At 33.8% G+C, this 20,656-nt stretch overlaps 1 protein-coding gene across 4 annotated transcripts in view; it reads left to right on the top strand.

The window, feature by feature from the left end:
* LOC123203139 (ran-binding protein M homolog) overlaps window positions 1-20,401 on the top strand; it is a 30,343-nt gene extending 9,942 nt beyond the window's left edge. The window contains exons 5-11 of one of the 4 annotated variants that reach the window (XM_044619324.1): window positions 6,299-6,375; window positions 6,836-6,998; window positions 8,120-8,131; window positions 17,439-17,507; window positions 18,330-18,389; window positions 19,779-19,865; window positions 19,936-20,401. In XM_044619324.1, coding sequence (XP_044475259.1) covers window positions 6,299-6,375; window positions 6,836-6,998; window positions 8,120-8,131; window positions 17,439-17,507; window positions 18,330-18,389; window positions 19,779-19,865; window positions 19,936-20,223 — 756 coding nt within the window. In that variant the 3' untranslated portion in view covers window positions 20,224-20,401. The remainder of the gene's footprint in view (window positions 1-6,298; window positions 6,376-6,835; window positions 6,999-8,119; window positions 8,132-17,438; window positions 17,508-18,329; window positions 18,390-19,778; window positions 19,866-19,935) is intronic. The other 3 variants (XM_044619326.1, XM_044619325.1, XM_044619327.1) reach the window with 3 other exon arrangements.
* The last annotated feature ends 255 nt before the right edge of the window (window positions 20,402-20,656 follow it).

The raw sequence follows: 20,656 nt of genomic DNA, 5'->3' as shown, positions 1-20,656 counted from the left end.
CTCAAGACACGCAAAGCTGTGTCAAAATGTACCTAAGTAGGTGAATGCATGAATTGACTAACCACCCTCATTACTACTTGTCTACTTCTAATATTTTTCCAAAAGTGTACTAGCAGGTTTACATCCTAATATTCCTGTCTCCTTTAGAACATCAAGTGCATACTTCGGTACAAATATCAAAATCCCTTCTTTGCTCTTTAATGCCTCCATACCAAAAGATTACCTCGTAGAGCCTAAGTCTTTAACCTCAGATTTTGCGTCCAACTAATGCTTAAGATTCATAATCTCTGTATGATTATCACTAGTAATTATAATATCACTGACTTAGACAATCAAAACTGCTTTCTTTCCACTAGAGGTGTTCTTTATGAACAAAGTATGGTCAACTTTGCTTTGTCGATAACCTATTTGACCAAGCATTGTACTAAATCTTATGAAACTGGTACTTGGCAATTGTTTTGAACCATACAATGATTTTTTCAGTTTGCAAGCTTTCCTAACTGCACCGTTCTCCTCAAACCCGTGTGCCATCCTCATATGTATCTCCTCCTTGATCTTCCCATTCAAGAACACATTTTTTTATGTCAGGTTGAATAAGCGCTCAATCAAGGCTTGTTGCAATTGATAATAATACTCAAATAGAATTCAATTTTGCAATTGGTGCAAAGGTCTCTTCATCTTCAATACTTTAAGTTTACGTAAAACCTTGGCTACCAACCTTTTCTTGTACCGTTCAATACTTCCATCTGTTTTGTACTTAACAATCTTCTTATTCTCATGTTGTTTTGCCACATTCCATGTACTGTTATCAATCAAGATTCTCATTTCTTTATGATCTGTTACACTTTTCCTTGGATCTTTCAAGGCTTCTTGAACATTCCTTGATATACTCACTTCAGCAACTACAGTAAATTCTCAGAAGTTTGGAGACAATTTAGAATATGTCAAAAAATTATTAACTGGGTATTTAACACAAGAACTCACCCCTCTCGAAAGCAATGGGAAGATCCAAATCACTCCATATCTCCGATTCCTTAGGATTTTTCTCTTGTTTAGATGTCTAGTAGTTCTTAGGAACTAGTTAGGTCTTTTGGAGTAGACTTTGATTGGTTTCTTGGGATCCAATCTTCCTCTTTGATCAGTCACTGGTTTGGGTTCAGGTTGGTTTTTGGGGGCTCAAGTGAAGGTTCAATCCCAGTGGATATGGTTTTAGGTGGCTTAGGAGTAGGTTCAATCCCAATGGATATGGTGTCAGGTGGCTTAAAAGCAAGTTCAATCCCATTAGTTAGGTGTGTGACAGAGGATTCTTAACTTGGAAAGGGTAAAGAAATCAATAATGATATTGTAGGGTCCTAATGTGACTCTTCACTTGCTTTCTCCCTTTGAAGAGGAGTATTGGGATAATAGGGTATATCTTCAATAAAAAAGACAATCGAAGTCACCAAGAATTCGAGGGTAGAAGAATAATTGCATTTATATCCTTGTTGGGTTGGTGAGTGACCAAAAAATATACATTTTAATACTTTATGTTGAAGCTTATGGCAATGGGGATTATGATCATGAACATAAGCACTTTGTCCTTGTACTTTTGGTGGGAGAGAGGTTAGTATCTGAACATGAGGGTAATCGGTTAAGTGAACATTTAGAGAGTTTCGAAATTGGTGGACCTTTGATGGTGATTGATTGATTATGTAGGAGGCTTTAAGGACAACTTCACCCCAATAGAAATGAGGGATGAAGCTAGAAAACATCATAGAATAGGCAATTTCAAGAAGGTAGGGGTTTTTTCTTTCGACAATTCAATTTTGTTGTGGTGTATGGGAACAAGTGCTTTGATGTAAGATACCATGAAAAGTTAGGTATTTGGTATGGTCTTGTATGAAATACTCAAGGTTATTGTCAGTCCGAAGAACATGTATGGGTGTTTGAAAGACATTCAAGATCTTTTGTGAAAGGTTTTGAAAATGGTGATGATTTTGGATTATTCTTTCATTAAATGAACTCTACATACCCGGGTGTGATTGTCACTGAATACGACAAATCATTGATTACCATTTAGTTCGATATCCTTGATGGACCCATGTGTCACCATGGATTATATGAAAAGATTCAGAGGGTTTATATGTATGAATCAGATAGCGGGTATGAGACCGTTTAACAAGTATGCAAGATTCACATGGAGAAGAAAAATTCTTCTTGTTGATAATCAAATGCAATTAGTGACTTTAATTATGGAAAGCTAGGGTGACCCATTCATTTATGTCAAAAATTACATTTGAAATAGAGAACGCTGCAAAAGAGGTTTTATTGGGCAACTTCTTCCTTGAGTGAGCTTCGCTTGCCGATTAATAATAGAGGTGGTCGAGCTCTTTGGCAATGTCGACTGTCCTTCTCAAAGATCAGTTTTGAAACACACAATAAGAAGGAAAGAAAGTGGCTAACTAATTAACAAAAAAAATTTTGCACTGACACCTTCAAACTTTCATCACACTTGGTATAGCTTACCATTATCTCTGTTGACCAAGTCTATGATTGTATGCTCTTGCATCCACTACCCAACAATTTGCATCAAGTGTTCTAGATAAACAATTACCTATATGAGCCATAGGGTTGTGGGATTGTGGGAAGTCAGGCTTTCTCCTTTGCCTATTTTTTGTTGATTTAGGAGTTGGTGAAGTAGTGTGGCTTGTTAGGAAGATAGGTTCAAGGGGTTACTTTTTTGAGTTTGGTGGTGTGTTTGTCCATGTTTGGCACGTAAAAATTTGTAGCAATCTCGATTATCTTGGGACTATGGGGTTGTATATAATTATTTCATGAGATATGTGGGTGTATCTGATATTTCCTGGTACTATGGAGTTGTATCTGATATTTTTAGAACTATGGGGGTGTATCTGATAGTTTCAGAAGATACAGGTGTGGATGGGTATTTTCTCTTAGGCGACACCACATCTGTAAGTTTTCAGTAACAACAAATGTAAAGAAGTTAGATCAACAGTTTCTGGGTTGGATCTTCGAATTTTCAGTAGCAAGAGCCAGATCGACAGTTTTTTGAGCCAAATTTTTGAGTTGTCGGCGATGATGAAGGTATTGACAATTTGCGGTAGTGATGATTGTAGATCTGTAGATTCTGAGAAGAATCTCCAACATTTTGGCAACAACACAATTTTCAGTAGTTTTTGGGGTTAGAGGTGGTTTTCTGGAAACTCGTAGACAATTTCGATAAGTTTTAAGCAAGCTTGTAATAGCTAGTATAATTGACAGGGACCAAACAATTACTTTCTGAATCTACTGGATGTAACTTACTTAGGACAAACTCAGGTACCAAACTGTACTTTACTTTCTTAAGCTTTTGTATTGGGTGTGCTTGCATATGTGTATGTGGATAAGGAGGAAGGTCAAACATATTATATTTTGAAAGATTTACTAACAGTTTAAGAGCTTTTTCACTTGTTATATCTTAATGCCTTTTTAAACTTGATTTTCACAGTGGTTTCTATTCATACTGAGTTTTTAGCATTTAATAAATGTCAAATATTATGTTTTCTGAATATAGAGACCTGCTGCATTGGTGTAGTTGTTATTGGAACTTCGATTTAGCCATGCTGAATTTGAATGATTTTTTCAAGTTGTGCTGTTGATATACAACTCTATGAATTGTTGTGAGACTTAAATCCTTCAGTGGTTGCTGTTTTGCAAACTCATTTCTTCTTTCCATGTTTGTTGTGCTCATATAATATGAAATTTGTTTTCTGCATCATTCTCATTTTCTATGTTAAAAATATATGAAATATTGTTTTTTTCCATTGTCATTATTTGTTTGTCAAAAACAGAAAGCTCTTTTTGATACTTTTTGATTTTGTTAGTTATTTTTATTTAGTAAGAAACACAACTCAGATTAATTGAAGAAAAAGCATTACAAAGTATTGAACAAGCTGTCTACCGAATATCTATATGTCAACAAGTCAATACAGCCAAAAATGAAAACTAACTGAAAGAAGCAGGAGAAATAAAGGTCTTGAAATCTAAAAAACCTGAATATTAAACTTCTTTAATCAAATTATTACAGTCCGTGTTCTGAATGCCTTATAATTAATTTTTTTATATGATTTCTAAAATATTAATGAATTAGAAAGCACTACAAATGAATTTCATGTTTCCTTTGTTTTTTGTAATTTGGATTTGGCATCTTTGGGTTTCAATGCTGAATGAGATTTAAAATTCAAAATATAATTAAGGAGATAAATGATTTAGGTGAAATTTTGTCAGTTAAGATTCCTAATATTGTTTATGTTGGGATTTTTAATGCTTTTAGGATAACTAAAAAATTGACCTTCATAATTTAGCATTTTTATGGCAGAATTTGGTGCAATCACCCATAAGAGCACGTCTAACCTAATTTTGGAGAAGAGGGTGTTGATTCTTGTAATAGTGGGTCTTATATCATTTTTTACTGTTAAAGGCATGAATTCATATATGTTCTCCCCTTATCTTTTTTCTCACTAATGATGCCATTTTTGTTGTTTGTCTTTTGATTTTTGGCCTAATTTAATCTTGTCAAAGGCCTGAGTTATTTTATTCGCAAGTGGGTAGAAAGATGGTTAGGTTAATTCATTAACCCAAAATGTTAGCAGCTGTGAAGAAAGTTTAATTGTTAGTATCACTTGATTTGTAAAATCCTTTTAGTCCTTATGAGCAATAAAATATAAAAACAGAGAAAACTCTGTTTTTTATCTTAAAATCTTCATATCTTCATTCTGAGTTCTTATTTTCAATCTTCATAAGTGTTTCTAAATACCTATTCCTCATTTGTTGCTCCAGTTAGTGCAAAAGTTTTCAAATGGATTTGTTCAAATCAACTAAGCGTGTCAACCCTTTAGTCAAATTTTCCTTGAAGCAAGCTTTGCTTGATCTTCAAGCCCTTATTAAGATGGGAACTAGTACATTCTATCATTCATGATTCATTGGTATTTTTGTGTATAGGCAAATTGACTACAAGAATGCACCCTCCAGATTTTAACTTACCATTGTGATGATCATTTGTAGGGTTGAAAATTGAATTTTTAGTGCCCATAGAGACAAAAAATGAATTTCTGGGTGCCTTTTCAAGTTGAAGTCCTTTGCACAACATGCATTTTTTTCACTCGAGATGGGATGTATTTTTTTCTCAAAACTAAAAAATATGCTGCTAAGCTACCACATGACTACTCTCCAAAGTTCCTACTTATGGAACTCCACACTACCTAAGCTCCAATAAAAGCAACTCATTTCAAGTCAAAGAACAATATTACAGTGCATGGGTTAAGAATTCTAGAACCGGACTAAATGTTAAAAAAAAAAAAGGCCTCAAGTATACTAGAACAATTTCACTGGATCTAGGAATTATATGAGGACAGAGAAATGATTAAAAAAAGCAGAGATCTGTTCAAGTAATTTATTTTGTCTGTTATATTTTTTTTACTTAGAATTTTCCTTTTAATGTTACTCTTTTACCCATAATTTTTACTATTGCATTTATTTACATGTTGAATACAATATTATAGACTGAGAAAATAAAAAAATAAAAAGGAACTACACCACAATTATTGAAGTGTACATAAACAATTTTCTTTTAACAGCTTACTGCCAAGTATTAAGTTCCTTTAGTCGCACTTTCTGTTTTAAAAAGATAATTTTATCATATCAATTGATTTATAACTCTATGTCCACCTATTTTTTAATATATTGATTTTACTATAAAGCTGTGTCTAACATGAAAGCATAGCAAAACTAGCATTTATGATAAACCTTGAGGGTAATCCATAATTAAATGCCAAAATCTCAAAATTCCAATATTCTTCTGCATCAGGTGGCTTTTGAGGCTAGAGATGATGACAAAGCTTTTTAATCAAGATAAATCGTGTGTAAATTTGATGTTGAAAGACTTGTTTTCAGATTTATTTCCTGGTTGCTATGGCTGAATTAGCTACATCAGAAATATATTTGGAATTTATTGGGAGAAAAATTTGCAATATGATTCAAAAGTTTTAGAGCATTGTGAGATATGGAGTTGGTGTTGTGAATGCATTTACTTGTGCTCCCTGTACAAGTTTATCACCTCTACCAGTCGTCTTCATTTCCATTGCAGATTAATGTCCTGCAATTATAAAACTTAATTCAAGGATCTATGATTTTCTGAATTAAAAAATAGGGATTTCTTTAATTTGTTCTCTCGGACAATTGATTTCAGTAAAAGTGCTTTGCTCCATGTTTCATTTAAATTTATCTTGTTTAACTTATTTCTCTTTTGTATCATCATTAGGAATATGAAGTGCAGGAGAGGATGAAGCAACAAATGACAATTGAAAAGATATCACTACCACAAAATATCAGTTATGGGTAAGTTTTCACTGATCTTATGGAATATCTTGAATAGTAAATAGACAAATTCAAACTCTGACTAGGAAAGTTGCTGTTAAACTATGCTTAAGATGCCCGGTGGTAAATAAGACTCGGGCTATTACTAGAGTTCATTATAGTAAAGCTGTAAATCATGGAATTCTAATTGTCTCCAAAAATTATAGACTAAAACCAACAGCATAACACTTATGAATCAGATAAAATAGGGCTCTTAGACGTTAAGAAACTACAGAATATCTGAATGAGGCCCACATCGGAAATTTTCACAACAATTCTGAATTCCTCTTTTGCCTTCCAGATTTTCACAAGCTTTTGTTTTTATTATATAATTTTTCCTCATTGCTGACTTAAACTGGATTAATGCTACTATATCAGTAATCAATTATTAGCATATTTTACCATTTTTAGAATTATTGATTATCTTATTTTTGGTGGGCAGGCTTGTTCGCTCGTACTTACTACATTATGGCTATGAAGATACACTTCATTCATTTGACTTGGCTGGTAAAAGTACTGTGCCTCCTGTCTTTATTACTCAAGAAAATGGTGTTGATGAGCAGGACATTGCGTATGCATTAAATCAAAGAAAGATTCTTCGACAGGTAGGATTTTGATTCTTTTTCATAAAAGTAATGGCTGCCTTGAGTCACCTCTATTGTAGACTGTTGGTTGGGGCTGTGTTTCTTATTTCTTATTTATTTCTCTGTTCCTTTTTTAAAAGCCAAAAGTATATGGAGTAAACCTTTTTTAAGCAGATTTTGAGAAATTATAACACTCTAATTTAGTTTCTAAAATAAGGGTACAATATATACACAACACAATCCCTGAAAAAATGATATAATTAAAACCTAATATTCTAAACGGATTCTTTCTAAACCAGTAAGGAAATTAAATTAGTAATTTTCTTCTAATGTAGACAGCTATCCTATAATTAAATTATCAAATTCTATCAATTTTTCCTAATGAATACCTAAGATTTTTATACTCCCCCTCAAGCTAGGATGTATCTGATGATCATTCCCAACTTGTTTTCTAAATCTTTGAAACCTAGTCTATTAAGGCTCTTAGTTAAAATATCTGCTATTTGCTCTTTGGTAGGAATATAAAGCAAGCATACACTTCCATTATCAATCTTCTCTTTAATGAAATGACGTGGACTTTCATAAGCTTTTTGCAGTCATGATGGACTGGATTATAAGCTATGGTCACGATTGTTTTGTTGTCATAGTATAGTTTCATAGGATAGTTACTAGGAATTTATAGTTCACTTAGTAACCTCTCTAGCCATATTCCTTCACATACCCCATGAGTCAATGCATGAAATTCAACCACTACACTGCTCTGGGCAAACATTGGTTGCTTCTTCCTTCTCCACATTACTAGATTACCCCAAACATGAGTGCAATACCTTAACATGAATCTTTTATCAATGGATGAACCAACCCAATTAATGTTTGTATAGACTTCTACCATTTTGTGATTACATTTTATGAAAAAAAAAAAAGTCCCTTCCCAGGGGTATTTTTTAGATACCTCGGAATTTTGTAGACAACTTCAAGATGTTTCTCCTTGGGTGCATACATAAATTGACTTACTACATTTACAACAAAAGTGATGTCTGGTCTTATGTGAGATAAGAAGATCAACTTTCACACTAATCATTGGTATTGCTTTCGTTCAACTTCCTTACCTCTAATACCTAATTTGGCATTTGACTCCATAGGGGTCTTTGCAGGTTTGTATCCTAACATTCTCATTTCTTGAATTAAATCAAGTACACCCTTCCATTGCGATATAGTGATCCTAGCTTTGTGTTGAGCTACCTCTATACCAAGAAAGCACCTTAAAAGTTCGAAGATATTTGAGCTCAAATTCTCTTGCAAGATAAGTTTCAAAGAATCAAGTTATTCATGATCGTCTCTTGTGATGATGATGTCGTCCACATGTACTATTAAAATAGCAATTTTTTTGTCTTCAAATGTGAAATAAAGACAATTTTATTGTTTTTCAATAGATTGCTTATATTAGAAATGCATTGTACTTATAGGAATCCAATTTCCTATTTTTGGAATATGCATATATGCTATCTAACCTAAAAAGGAACAAATAATTTGATTTGCATATAAGCCCAATCAAGGTTGGATGCTAATGACGGAAAACCTTTACTATATTTAGTTTAGCCATTAGTGCAAATGTTTCTTGGTAATCTATACCATAGGTTTGAGTAAAACCTTTGGCAACAAGTCTTGTCTTATACCTATTGATACTCCCATCTACATTATACTTCACGGTGAAAACCTTCATGCATCATACAATTTTCTCTCTTTGGTAGTTTCAAAATTTCCTAAGTATCATTTCTTTCTAATGCACCCATTTCTTCGTGGACTCTAATCTCCATGTAGGATTGACAAGTGCTTCTTGTATGTTCCTTGTTATCTATATTTTAGGCAATAAAGTGGTAAATGCTTGAAATTCAAGCGACAATCTTTCATAGGATGTTGGGTACATGACTTGATCCATTTTCTTAGAGCAATAGGTATGTTCAGTTGATCTTGGGACAATACATCACTATCTTTGTTGTGATGTTCATGTGCAATGGGAGGCTCAACATCAAGGCTAGGTCTTAGATTAGAATCTTGACTCATTTGAGTTTTTGGTTTATACTACTTTGTGAATGATTTCTGCATGAGTACACAACCAAATCAAGTTGAAGAGAGTTAGCTCTCCCTTTTTCCAAATCTTTTTCATGTATTATAAGTAGCACAATAGGATTGATGTTGACAAGGCAATGGTGTTGAGTAGAAAGGAAATGGAAAAGAATTTGTGCTTGGTTGGTTTGGAAGGTTTGAATTGCAAGGCTTATTTTCACCCCCTGGAAGAGGAGTCTAGGGAAAATAATATTGTAATTCGAGAAAAGTAATATCTATTGACACAAAGACACGTTAAAGAATTGGGAAATAACTTTTTTACCCTTTTTAAGTTGATGAGTATCCAATGAAAACAAACTTATTCAACTTTAGATCTAGTTTCAAACGGATTTGACTATGGATATGTACAAAAGTTGTGCGCCCAAAGGTTTTAAGTGGAAGGGAGGAAATAAGTTGAAAGGTAAGACATGTTTTCTTAGAGAATTGAGATTGGTAAGTTGAATTTGAGCACTCTTGGAGGCATTCTATTTATGAGATATGAGGTTGGTAGTATTGCTTCATGCCATAGATTTTTTTTGATGTGCATAGTGACTATTAGGGCTCCAACAATCTTTACGAGGTGGTGATTTTTCCTTTCTGCTATGCTTATTTTGTTGAGGTGTATACAGACAAAAACTATGAGGGATAATTCTATGGGTTGCTAGATAGTCCCTAAGGATTGAAACAAAGTATTCTTTTTCATTGTTCTCAATATTTGAATGGAAGTTTGGAATTGGATTTTATCATTGAATGAAATGTTTCAAAGGCTTTTACCGCCTCACGTTTTTCTTTGAGGAGATAGACAATAGACCCAATAAACTCTAGTATGGTCATTGATAAAAGTAATAAACCACTATGTACCTAAAATAATTTCTATTTGAGAAGGGTCCCAAATATCACAATGAGTTAATGAGAAAGGATGAAATTTTGTGTAGGATATGACATGAAATGAGGTATGAATATTTTTGCCAATTGACAAACTTCACAAGAGAAAAAACTTGGGTTTTATTTATAAAAAGATTTAGAAACAAAATGTTTTTGGTAACAAAAATTGGAGTGGCCTAACTTACAGCGCCACAACTTTATTTCATCATTATTGGAAACAGAATAAGGTTATTTCTTGGCTGTTGAAGCTTGTTTTTCCATGCATACGTTATCCATAAAGTAGAGTTCACCATCTTCCCTAACAATGCCAATCATCTTCTTCAATCCTTGCTCCTAGATTTCACACGTAGTTGTAGAAAATTTACCAATACAATTAAGTTCTTGGGCCAATTTACTGATGGACACCAAATTACAAGTCAAGTTTGGTTTGGTTTATGTAGTACTAAATGAAGAACATTAGTATTTAATAGGCGAATTGAGCCTTTACCAACTCTTGAGAAGAAAGTACTATTGGCTATTGGAACTTAAGAAATCTTGAGAGATGAAAAGTATGATTAAAACAGTGATGGATTACATGTCACATGATTGAATGCCCTTGATTCAAAGATCCAAGTATGTTGAGACTGAGCGTGGAGAGCAATACCTTTGTTAGTAAAAGTGCAGTTTACTGGATTCTCTTGCCAATTGGTTTAAAATCTTTTGACTTGTTCAAAAATACACCTATTGTCTCACTGTTGGTGCTTGGTCTCTTGGATTTTTGCTTAATAGAAGCTTGAATATTCTCTCTCATTTGAACCCTGTGCTTCCAATCTCTTTGGTTTTCTATGAATTTTCCAACAATTTTCATGGGTGTGTCTAGTTTTGTGGCAATGGTGAACCATGATTGTCCTCCACTTTGATTTGTTTTTTGATCTCCAACAAATCAATCAGAGGAATTTTTGGTAGCCTAAGCAATAGTCTCGATAAGTCTCTCTCTTGAGATTATTACAAGTAGGTCTTTCTTTCTTCCGAGCATGGCACATCGTCTATTTTCTTCTTGTTGCACTTCTAAGAATGTGTCACCAATGGATGTTAATAGTCCTCAACCTAGATGTTTTCCTTGCACTTCATCTTGGTCTTTTTTAAGATTGGCTAGAAAGTCATACAACTGCTCCTTTTCAAGGTGCCCCTTGAATTTCACATTCTCTTCTAGATTTTCCAATTGGCTTTGTAGAACATGTCGAGCTTTTGTACGCATTTTTGTGATTGGACCAAAAGCAACGACAAGTGAACAATAGAAAAAAATAGAGTTCAATGGTGAGTAGTCAGAAGTGAACAATAGAAAGAATATTCAAGGTTGATTACGCAATCTCGAGCTAAAATAAATCATGCATTATTCTTGGAAGAATATGGGGACATAAATTCAATCAACATCTTACTTAAGTGGGATAATTAATCCACTTCTTTATTGCAAAAAGTCATTAAATCAGCTCAAGGTCGAAGAGTTTATCATAATCTATTAGGATTGAGACACTTGTCCTCAATCTATAGGGTTTAGGATAGTTTTATTATAAAAGGGGTGTTTAGGTTTTAAAAGAGGGAGAGAAAAAATATTCTAGGTTTTTGTAATTTGGGCAGCCAACCTTGGCTGATTCAAGGAGGTTTTCAACGTCTCGAACTGTTGGAAAATGGGAGATCTTGGACTTCCCGAACTGTCAGAAATGGGAGGCCCTAAGTTCCTCGAATTGTTTGGTTTATCCTTGTAACATTTTTATTAATGAGATAGTTTTATTTTATTGTGCATTTTGTGTTTTTATCCTCTGCTACGATTCCAGTGAGGGAAATGGCCAGAGATGGATGAGGAAGTCTGATAGTCTTCGATTGAAGGTGGATCGTTCTCGGAAGGTTTTGCTGGAACAAAATTGGTTCAAGATGATGATAGTGATAGACAAATTGAGACGATGAAGATGATTGGAAAAGTGAAGAGTCATTGAAAATTGGTCACGATTGAGTCTTGAATCATCATTGGAAGAAATGAGTTGACAGGTGCATGTCGGAAAAAATGACCAAATAAAAAAAAAAACAGAAGAAGAAGGAGAAGAAAACGGAACGATGGCAGTGGAGAAGGCTGGTTGAAACAAGAAGAGGAAGTTGAGAAGATTGTAGATGATTGAAGAGGGAAAAAAAGGGGGGACAATTGTGGGAAAGACAAAGAGAGGAAAGAGAAAAAAAATTTGAAAAAGGGGATAGGTGGCAGATTGGTAGTCTATGAAATGAAATGTAAAATGGGTGGGATGGCAATTGCAAACAAGTGGGAAAATGGAATGGCGGTTGCATAAAAAGTAAGAAAAAATTATATTTTATAACAGTTGTCAAAAGAAAAGTAAAAAAAAAGGTCAAAATATTTGAATAAAGATGAAATCAAGAAGTAAAAAAAGAGGTGAATTTTGAATATATATATGTATATATGTATATATTTATATATATATCCAACTTAATGTATATATGAAAAAAAAAAGCCCATTTTGAGGACAAAGTGGTTTTAAAGGGGAGAGAAATGTTATGATTGAGACACTTGTTCTCAATCCATAGGGTTTAGGGCAGTTTTATTATAAAAAGGGTGTTTAGGTTTCAAAAGAAGGAGAGAAAATACTCTAAGGTTTCGTAATTTAGGTAGCCAACCTTGGCTGATTTAGGAAGGTTTTGAAGTCTTGAACGACTGAAAAATGAGAGGTCTTGGACTCTTTGAACTGTCCGAAATGGGAGGCCTTGAACTCCTTAAATTATTCGGTTTATCCTTGTAACATTTTTATAATGAAATAGTTTTATTTTATTGTGTATTTTGTGTTTTCGTCCTCTACTTTTGTTGAATAAAAGCTGGGTTTCCATCATAATTGAAGAGTTACTCAAAAATTGAAGAGTTTATCATAATTGCAGAATTATTTAAGAATGGAAGAGTTCCATTAAAAATTGAAAGTTTTGTTAAAAATTAATAATTTCTTGTGTTTTAGTGTTATAAGAATATAAGAAAAGCGTATTTTCGTATTCATGGGCATTGGAATAGTTTTTGGGTAGTATTAATTAAGGTGATATTTAGATTAAGACTTTTATTATTAATACAACAGATTCATTGAGTCCACAATTTTTTATAGGAACACTAAGAACTTAGTTTCTTTCTTACTCTTTATCTTTTGTGTAGATTCCTTTGAGTGGTGGGTTGATGTTATCTCTTTGGTTGGGATTCAATTGAGTGGTGAGTTCCTAAGCCCTTATCCCTTATTAAAACTCCATAGGTGATGATTTTTTCTATAACTTTTGGTGTTTAATTTGGTGTTTATTCTGTATATTTCATAATTTGGATACTAATTTCCTGGGAAATACATTATCCTACCAGAGTGTTTGTATTGCATTGTAAAATTCAATCACATCTAAATTGCCTTGTCATATGTTTTTGAGTTGGTTTTTATCTAAAAAACTTAGGAGGCGTTCTCGAGATCAGAGTAATTATGTTTGACGACATCCCAAATAGCTTTGGTAGTTTGGAGAAAAGAAATAAGTGCAACTTAAATAGGGTTCCATTGAGTTGATCAACTAGGCCATGACGATGGAATTGTTGAGCTCTTATATGGCATATGTTCTCTAATATCGGGTTGTGTTAAGATACCAAATGCAAGGTATGAGACTTGGATCCCACATTGGAAAGTATGGGCAACTAATGTGGGGTTTATATGGCCTTGAGCTCTCCCATTTCAATAGCTAGCTTTTGAGGTGTGGTTCTCCTAAGGTTCGTATCATTTGGTATCAGAGCCATCACCATGTCTTCCAGTCGCAATCTTGCGGCGCGGGTGGTGATGCCGGTATTGCAGTGTTCGCCTGGGGCTAGCAGTGAGCTAGCGTACAGCCAGCCCGCGTGGGCGTCGGGGCTGTGGAGCATTGTGGTATGTTAAGATTCCAAGTGCAAGGTATGGGACTTGGATCCCACATTGGAAAGTATGGGCAACTAATGTGGGGTTTATATGGCATTGGGCTCTCCCATCTCAATAGCTAGCTTTTGAGGTGTGATTCTCCTAAGGTTCGTATCATTTAATGTTAGGATTAGGACACTTGTCCTCAATCCAACGATTAATTTTTATTATAAATATATGTTTAGGTTTTAAGAGTGGGAAGAGAAGAAAAATATTAGGGTTTTGGTGTGAGGGCAGCCATTCTTGGCTGATTTAGGGAGGTCTCCAACGCCTCGAATGACTGGAAAATGGGAGGTTCCGAACTCCTTGAATTGTTCGGTTTATTATTGTAACGTTTTGGTTAATTAAATATTTTAGTTTAGTATATTTTGTGTGTTTTAATTTTGTGTTTTGTTTGAATAAGAGCTGGGATTCCTAACAGGTTGTCTAGCCTCACTAGTGATATATCCCATTTTCCCTCTTTTGTAGATTACTAAAGAGGTTGATTGGGACTATTGGAAGAAGTTTTTTCCATCCAACTTGTGATTGATGATCTGCATGAATGATTTAAAACCAAATGTGAGACCATGGTTTGTTAGACCAATTCAGATGAAGCTAAAGACAATACTTCCTTGTTTATAGTAGAGACCTCGTTTCTTGTGCTAATCATTTTGCGTCTTAGAGGAGAGATTGAAGAGATAAGTAGATCTGTAGTCTTTTGTCAACAACAAAGATAAATTGATGCTTTATAGGGGCTGCCTCTGTGTTTTCATTGACAACAAAGAGCTATATGGGTAGATCAACTCTTTTAGAGGCAGATCAACACTTTTCAATGTTGATGAAGGTATTCAAGAGTAGATTGGGACTTTCTATGCTATTTAGATGATGTCTGAGACCTTTCTTGCGATGACAACACTTTTACAAAAAATTCTGTGCTCTCTAGCGGATTTTATACTTTTTGGGCAGTTTCAATGCTTTTCTAGTAGCCACTGAATATTTCCAGTAGTTTTGGTTACTTTCCAACAATTTCTCTACTATTCTGATAGTTTCTGGTTATTTTATTATGTACCATTTTGATAACTTTTGGGCCTTTTCTTCAACTTCTGAACTTTTCCAATAATAGAAGGGTTATCAATGATTTCGGTTTTCAAGCAAACTCTCAACTAGATTACTTAAACAAAATTAGTTCTTCACTTATTGGCTCTTATACCATAAAGCTGATTTTGAGAGAATATGTGTTTGAATCTCAAGTGTAAGATATAAAACTTGATACCACATTAGAAAGTATAGGCTTCATGTGTGGGGTGTATAAGGCTTTGAACTCTCCAATCTCAATAACTAGTATTTAAGGTGTGGTTTTCTTAAGGTTTATATTGTTAGAGTCAACGTGTATGTGAGAAGAAAGAATAGAAGGGGCTTTATAACAAAGACATCTGGCAGCAAGATGAAGGAAACAAATGGAATATAGCAAGGAAAAAGTGAAACAACAAACTATCCTTCCTCCAGAGAAGGTATTGTATGGGGTTACTGTGTGAGGAGACAATTTGCATGCTAGGAGTTGCTAGAAGCTGAATTGGCAATACCAGATTGGAGAAGCATTAATGAGGGGATAGATGAAATATAGGGGGGCTTAAGTGAGAAAGAGGGCATTATGTTTTTGCATGTAAAAACTGGGAAGGGCCATCTCTGGAATGCTGGAATTAGTTTAGGCTTTCGTATTTGGTTATGTTGACTTGTGGCTGGATATGTAAAACGAGGAGTAGTATTATTCATTTGTAAACATTTCCATAAATCAGAATAATTTCCATTGTTCAACACTGTTTCATTACAACATTCACATTACATATTGAACCATTTTACAATCTAGAAACTATTGTCTTGCTTGTGGCTGTTGCGTTATTTGCTATTGGGAGAAGAGTGTAACTGTTGGCCTAGTTCTGCAACAAAGTGCTAAGATATTCCATAGCAGGAGCTTCGGGTACCTAACACATATCATTTGGTATTAGAGTCACCATCACATCTTTTATTTGAAATTGTGTGATGCAGGTAGTGACATTAGCATTTTAGTGTTCGCTTAAGACTAGCAATGCTAGCCCGTGTGGGTACTAGTGTTGTAGAGCGTAAAGGTATGTTAGGATCTCAAGCGTAAGGTATGAAATTTGAATTTTACACCAGAAACTATGGGTTTCTAGTGTGAGGTTTATATGACTTTAGACTTTCCAATCTTAGTAATTAACTTTTGAAGTATAGTTTTTTTAAGGTTCATGTCAATATACAACTTTCATTTTATTTTTGTAATAAGGGTACAATATATAAAAAAGTGGACACACCCCACAATCCTATAAAAAAGGAAACAAATTAAAAGTCTAGTATTTTAACCAGAGTCTTTTGAAACAATGAGGAAATCAAATTAGTAATTTTCCTCTAATATAAACAACTGTTCTACATACACAAATACTTAAAAATTCTGTCAATATTTCCTAATGAATACCTAAAATTTTTATTTTTTTTTTAAATTATTAGGAGGTTATACTGAATCTTATAAAACATCTTTCTCGAAGAGATGAGCTTAGAATCAGTACCAACTAGACAGAATGCTTTTAGAAAATATACCCAATAGCATATCTTTGGTATATAGCTTTGAGAAGAAGTTTGAGCCAGGGTAATTAGCCAGAAGAAAATGACAATCTCAGAAATTAATTTCGCTCTACCTTGTGGATGAACATGGTTTTGTAGGCAAGAAATGTGGTGAGTTGGCAAATATATTGGTAGTTAGAAATTAATGGCTTGTATAACTGTACAATGTAATCTAGTCATTAATATGTCCATTCAACTGCTGAATGTTAAAAACATATAGACCATTATAATTTATCTGTTATGTGAGATACGAGAAATCTAACTGTTAAATGGCCTCTTAGTTGCCAAATGATGGGAAAAAAAAATTCTAAGAGCAATAATGGGAGAACTGTTTCATAAACATTCTGTTTGAAACTACTGGACCAAACATGAATAAAATGATTTGACATTTCAAGTTATTGGATGTCTTACATTATTTTGAAAATTGCCGAAAAAAATCTGGGTTTAAGTGAGGAAATTAATGCAGTTTCTCTTTGTGGGAAGGCGTTAATTTAACAGGACAAATTAAAGTCTTCTTGATGCTGTGGTGTTGGCAATTTGGAGTATATCTTTGTATTATTCAATTTAAAGAGTTTATGATTACTTCATCCATATAGATTTGCTATATCTATGAACCCTGCGAAAATTCCAAATGTAGCTCATCTTTAATTTATTGTTTTTCTCTGTTTCTAAGAGTAAGACCTCCACATAATCTCGTTGGTTAATCTTTTTGCCTAATTAATTTTAAAATGCTCTTGTAAAATAAGCAAGGTATTTTGCTTATCCACTTCACAATAATTTTCTCCAACTTGGGTGGTGGTTATTAAATTTCATTTCTGATGATTTTTTTTTGTCTACCATGTGACTAAAGTACATCAGTTTAGTCACTATATTATGTAGATTTGCTAACTTGTTATCTTTGTTAATGAAGCTAATCCGGAGTGGTGACATTGATGCTGCATTTTGTAAATTGCGCAATTGGTACCCATGGATTGTCCAGGTATACTTTCTGAAAGTCCAAGTATTTGCTGTCATGAATATGCTACATTTTATACATGCATCAATAGGACTCACGTGTGACCTGACTCCGTTCATGTTTATCTTATAATTTATTTATATGAGCTTAACATTTGTTTATAACATTATAGATGGTGATGTATTCCACAGCCCCTGTTCTGTTTTTTTCACCATTGTGACTGTCTTGGTTTGTCATTAGTATGTGGCATTTAGGATTTAGTTGGTCAGCCCTGCTTTGGTTATTGGATTTTCATGTCATATTCTTGGTGAAAATTTTTCATAATTATGGCTGTACTAGAATATTGTAGTATGCTATCTACTTCTCCAGGCCAAGTTTCCTAGTGACTTTCCTGGGTTGCAGGATTGGATAGAATTGTTGGCAGCATCAGGTTGTGTCAGCTCATTATGTTGAGCTACTTTGTACATCAGCATCCTTTGTTCTAGGATTATGGGAATCTGCTAATAGGAAGTTACAGTGCCCATTTTCTTGATGTAAATTTGATCTAGTGATGCAGGTGGATTTGTTATTTATTGATTTGGGAAGCGAGGCATTTCAAGTCTTTGAGGTCATGGTTATGAATCATGTTCAATATAGCTTTTGCAATGAAATTCTTCACTCAGTTTTCTTTTTTTTTTTTTTTTTCCCTGAAAAGTCCACAACTGGTATAATTTTCTCCTTAACATGTTTCTTTGCTTTGCCATTTTATTCTAAGGCTGATCATTAGTAAAACTGGCCGACCAAAGCCTTCCGTAAGAACAAAACTTAATTTGTCCAAATTATGACAGTGAAATTTGCTTTCTGCAGGATGATAAATCTTCCACTTGTTTTCTGCTGCACTGTCAAAAGTTTATCGAGTTAGTACGGGTAAAATTTTCTTTATCATGTTTCTTAGTGGCTTCATGTTGCAGAATATCAACCAAACAGTTTGATATTAGAATATTTTTTCTTCTATAAGCAAGGAATAGTTTCATATTTTAACTGCATCTCAGTGCATCCATGATGCCTGAGACTTTGCTTTTCATCTGATTTAATGTAGACAACAATTTAAGATATTTCTTTAAAATGTGTAAATACCATATTTGAAAAGTTGTTAAGAGCACGTGGGTATCCATATTTCTATTACTATCATGATCACATCTTTGGTCACTTTTAGGTTATGAAGTAATTTTAATTCTCTTTTTTTTTTTTTTAACCAAAAAAGAATTTGGTTGCTGGAGTCTCTTAATTTTTGAATTCCCAGGCCGTATTTACTTTTAAGAGTTGACAAAGGTAATGGAAGTAGGATTCCCAATTCCCTTGTTTACTTGTTGGAATTGAGGAGGGAATGAGAATCCAATAGATAATCAATTCCATAAAAATATGAGTGAAGGATTCCTTGAAAATTTGCAAGGAATTCAAATTCTTGGGGTAGGGAATCCCAAAAAATGACATTTTTGACCTATTTTGGATTTAATTTATATTTTTTTATTAAAGCTTTAACTTCAATGTTTATTCTTTTATAGTTTAGCTATTATTTAAGTAGGTATTATAAATGACGTTTGTTGAATAGTCAACTATGGTTACCCACTGTTGACTGATGATTAACAATTGTTGATTGGACATGTTCAACCATTGATCGGTTTGATTGATGATTGATTATTTATTGTTGATAGGCATTGGCTGATGGTTGTCCACCATTGATTAGTGTTGATTGATAGTTGATCAGTGTTGACCTGGCATTAAATTTTGATTTTTAGGTTAGAACATCTATTGTTAAAATTAAAAAATAAAGAATTTAACAATATGGTATTAAAGTTTTTTGTTATTTACAATTCTTTTCTAAATAATCATATTTTTCAAATTATATTGAATATTGTAATGTTGAGAGTTTTTTTGTATCTATCACATATATAATTCCATTTCCCTGATGTTTTTTCTTTTAAGTAAATAACAGAATCATAATTTATTCCATTCGTTATTCACTATTTGAATATCTATTGTTTTTCAGTTCCCTTTCTCTTTCCCTTCCAATACAATTCCAAGAGGTAAACATGCCCCAGGTTTTATATGTTGTGGATTGCCGAAATTTAACATTATTAAAGAGAAGAGTCATATGTTTAGTTAGGAAACCCTAAATCTTTGTAAGGTTAGTTTAGCTTTTGGCCTTTAGGGATGAAGAGCTGTTGGGAGGAATGATGGCAGGTTAAAGTCTTATCAAACTTGGAAAAACTCGATATTTTGTAATTTGATTTTTCATGTTGATATTACATGCAGGTTGGAGGACTAGAGGAGGCTGTGAACTATGGAAGGACCGAATTAACTAAATATTTTGGGTTGGCTGGATTTGCTGATTTGGTTCAGGTATGAGTGAAGTAAGTAGAATGTTGTTTGCTTATGTTATGATTCTCTTATTTTTGATAAAATTGTGTAGGACTGTGTTGCTTTACTGGCATATGAAAAGCCACAGGAGTCATTGGTGGGGTATCTTCTTGAGGATTCACAGCGGGAGGTTGTGGCTGATACAGTTAATGCGATGATCCTGTCAACAAACCCTAACATGAAAGATTTGCAAGGTTGCTTGCATTCATATCTGGAGAGGTTACTCAGGCAGCTTACTGCTTGCTGCATAGAGAGAAGAACATTGAATGGGAATCAAGGTGAAGCTTTCCAACTACATCGCCTTTTGAACACTGTTACTGGTAATAAAGCTAAATGCTAGTTCATGCATGCCCCATACTCTTGTTCATATACCCACTTGATTCTCACAACGCTGCACATGAAGTGTCGTTACTAGATAATTTACTTTCGCCTTTGATTGTCTCAAGTGTTCCAGCGTATTTTTAAACCGTAGATTTTTCCTTAAAATTATCTAAATTCAATGAAAATATTAAAAAATATTTAAATTTTTTATATACACAAACACTCACACACACAATCTCTAGCCCCCAGGAGTATCTTGATTGGCAAATGTTGGGACTCTTCAAGCAACAAAGATGGCATGAGTTTGAAATCTATTGATGAAATATTATGATTAAATTATTGACTTAGCTAATGCAATATTTGTGAAGTTGGTCATTGGGCACAAGTTTCATTTCTTTAGGTTGATCGATTCATCTATTTGGGTGATCCAATTCAGTCTTGAAATGACAATG

The sequence above is a fragment of the Mangifera indica genome, chromosome 19 (genome assembly GCF_011075055.1).
Source record: "Mangifera indica cultivar Alphonso chromosome 19, CATAS_Mindica_2.1, whole genome shotgun sequence".
In the NCBI taxonomy this organism is placed as follows: domain Eukaryota; kingdom Viridiplantae; phylum Streptophyta; class Magnoliopsida; order Sapindales; family Anacardiaceae; genus Mangifera; species Mangifera indica.
The sequence above is the reverse complement of the archived record's forward strand: the minus strand, read 5'-3'. Positions and strand labels throughout refer to the sequence as shown.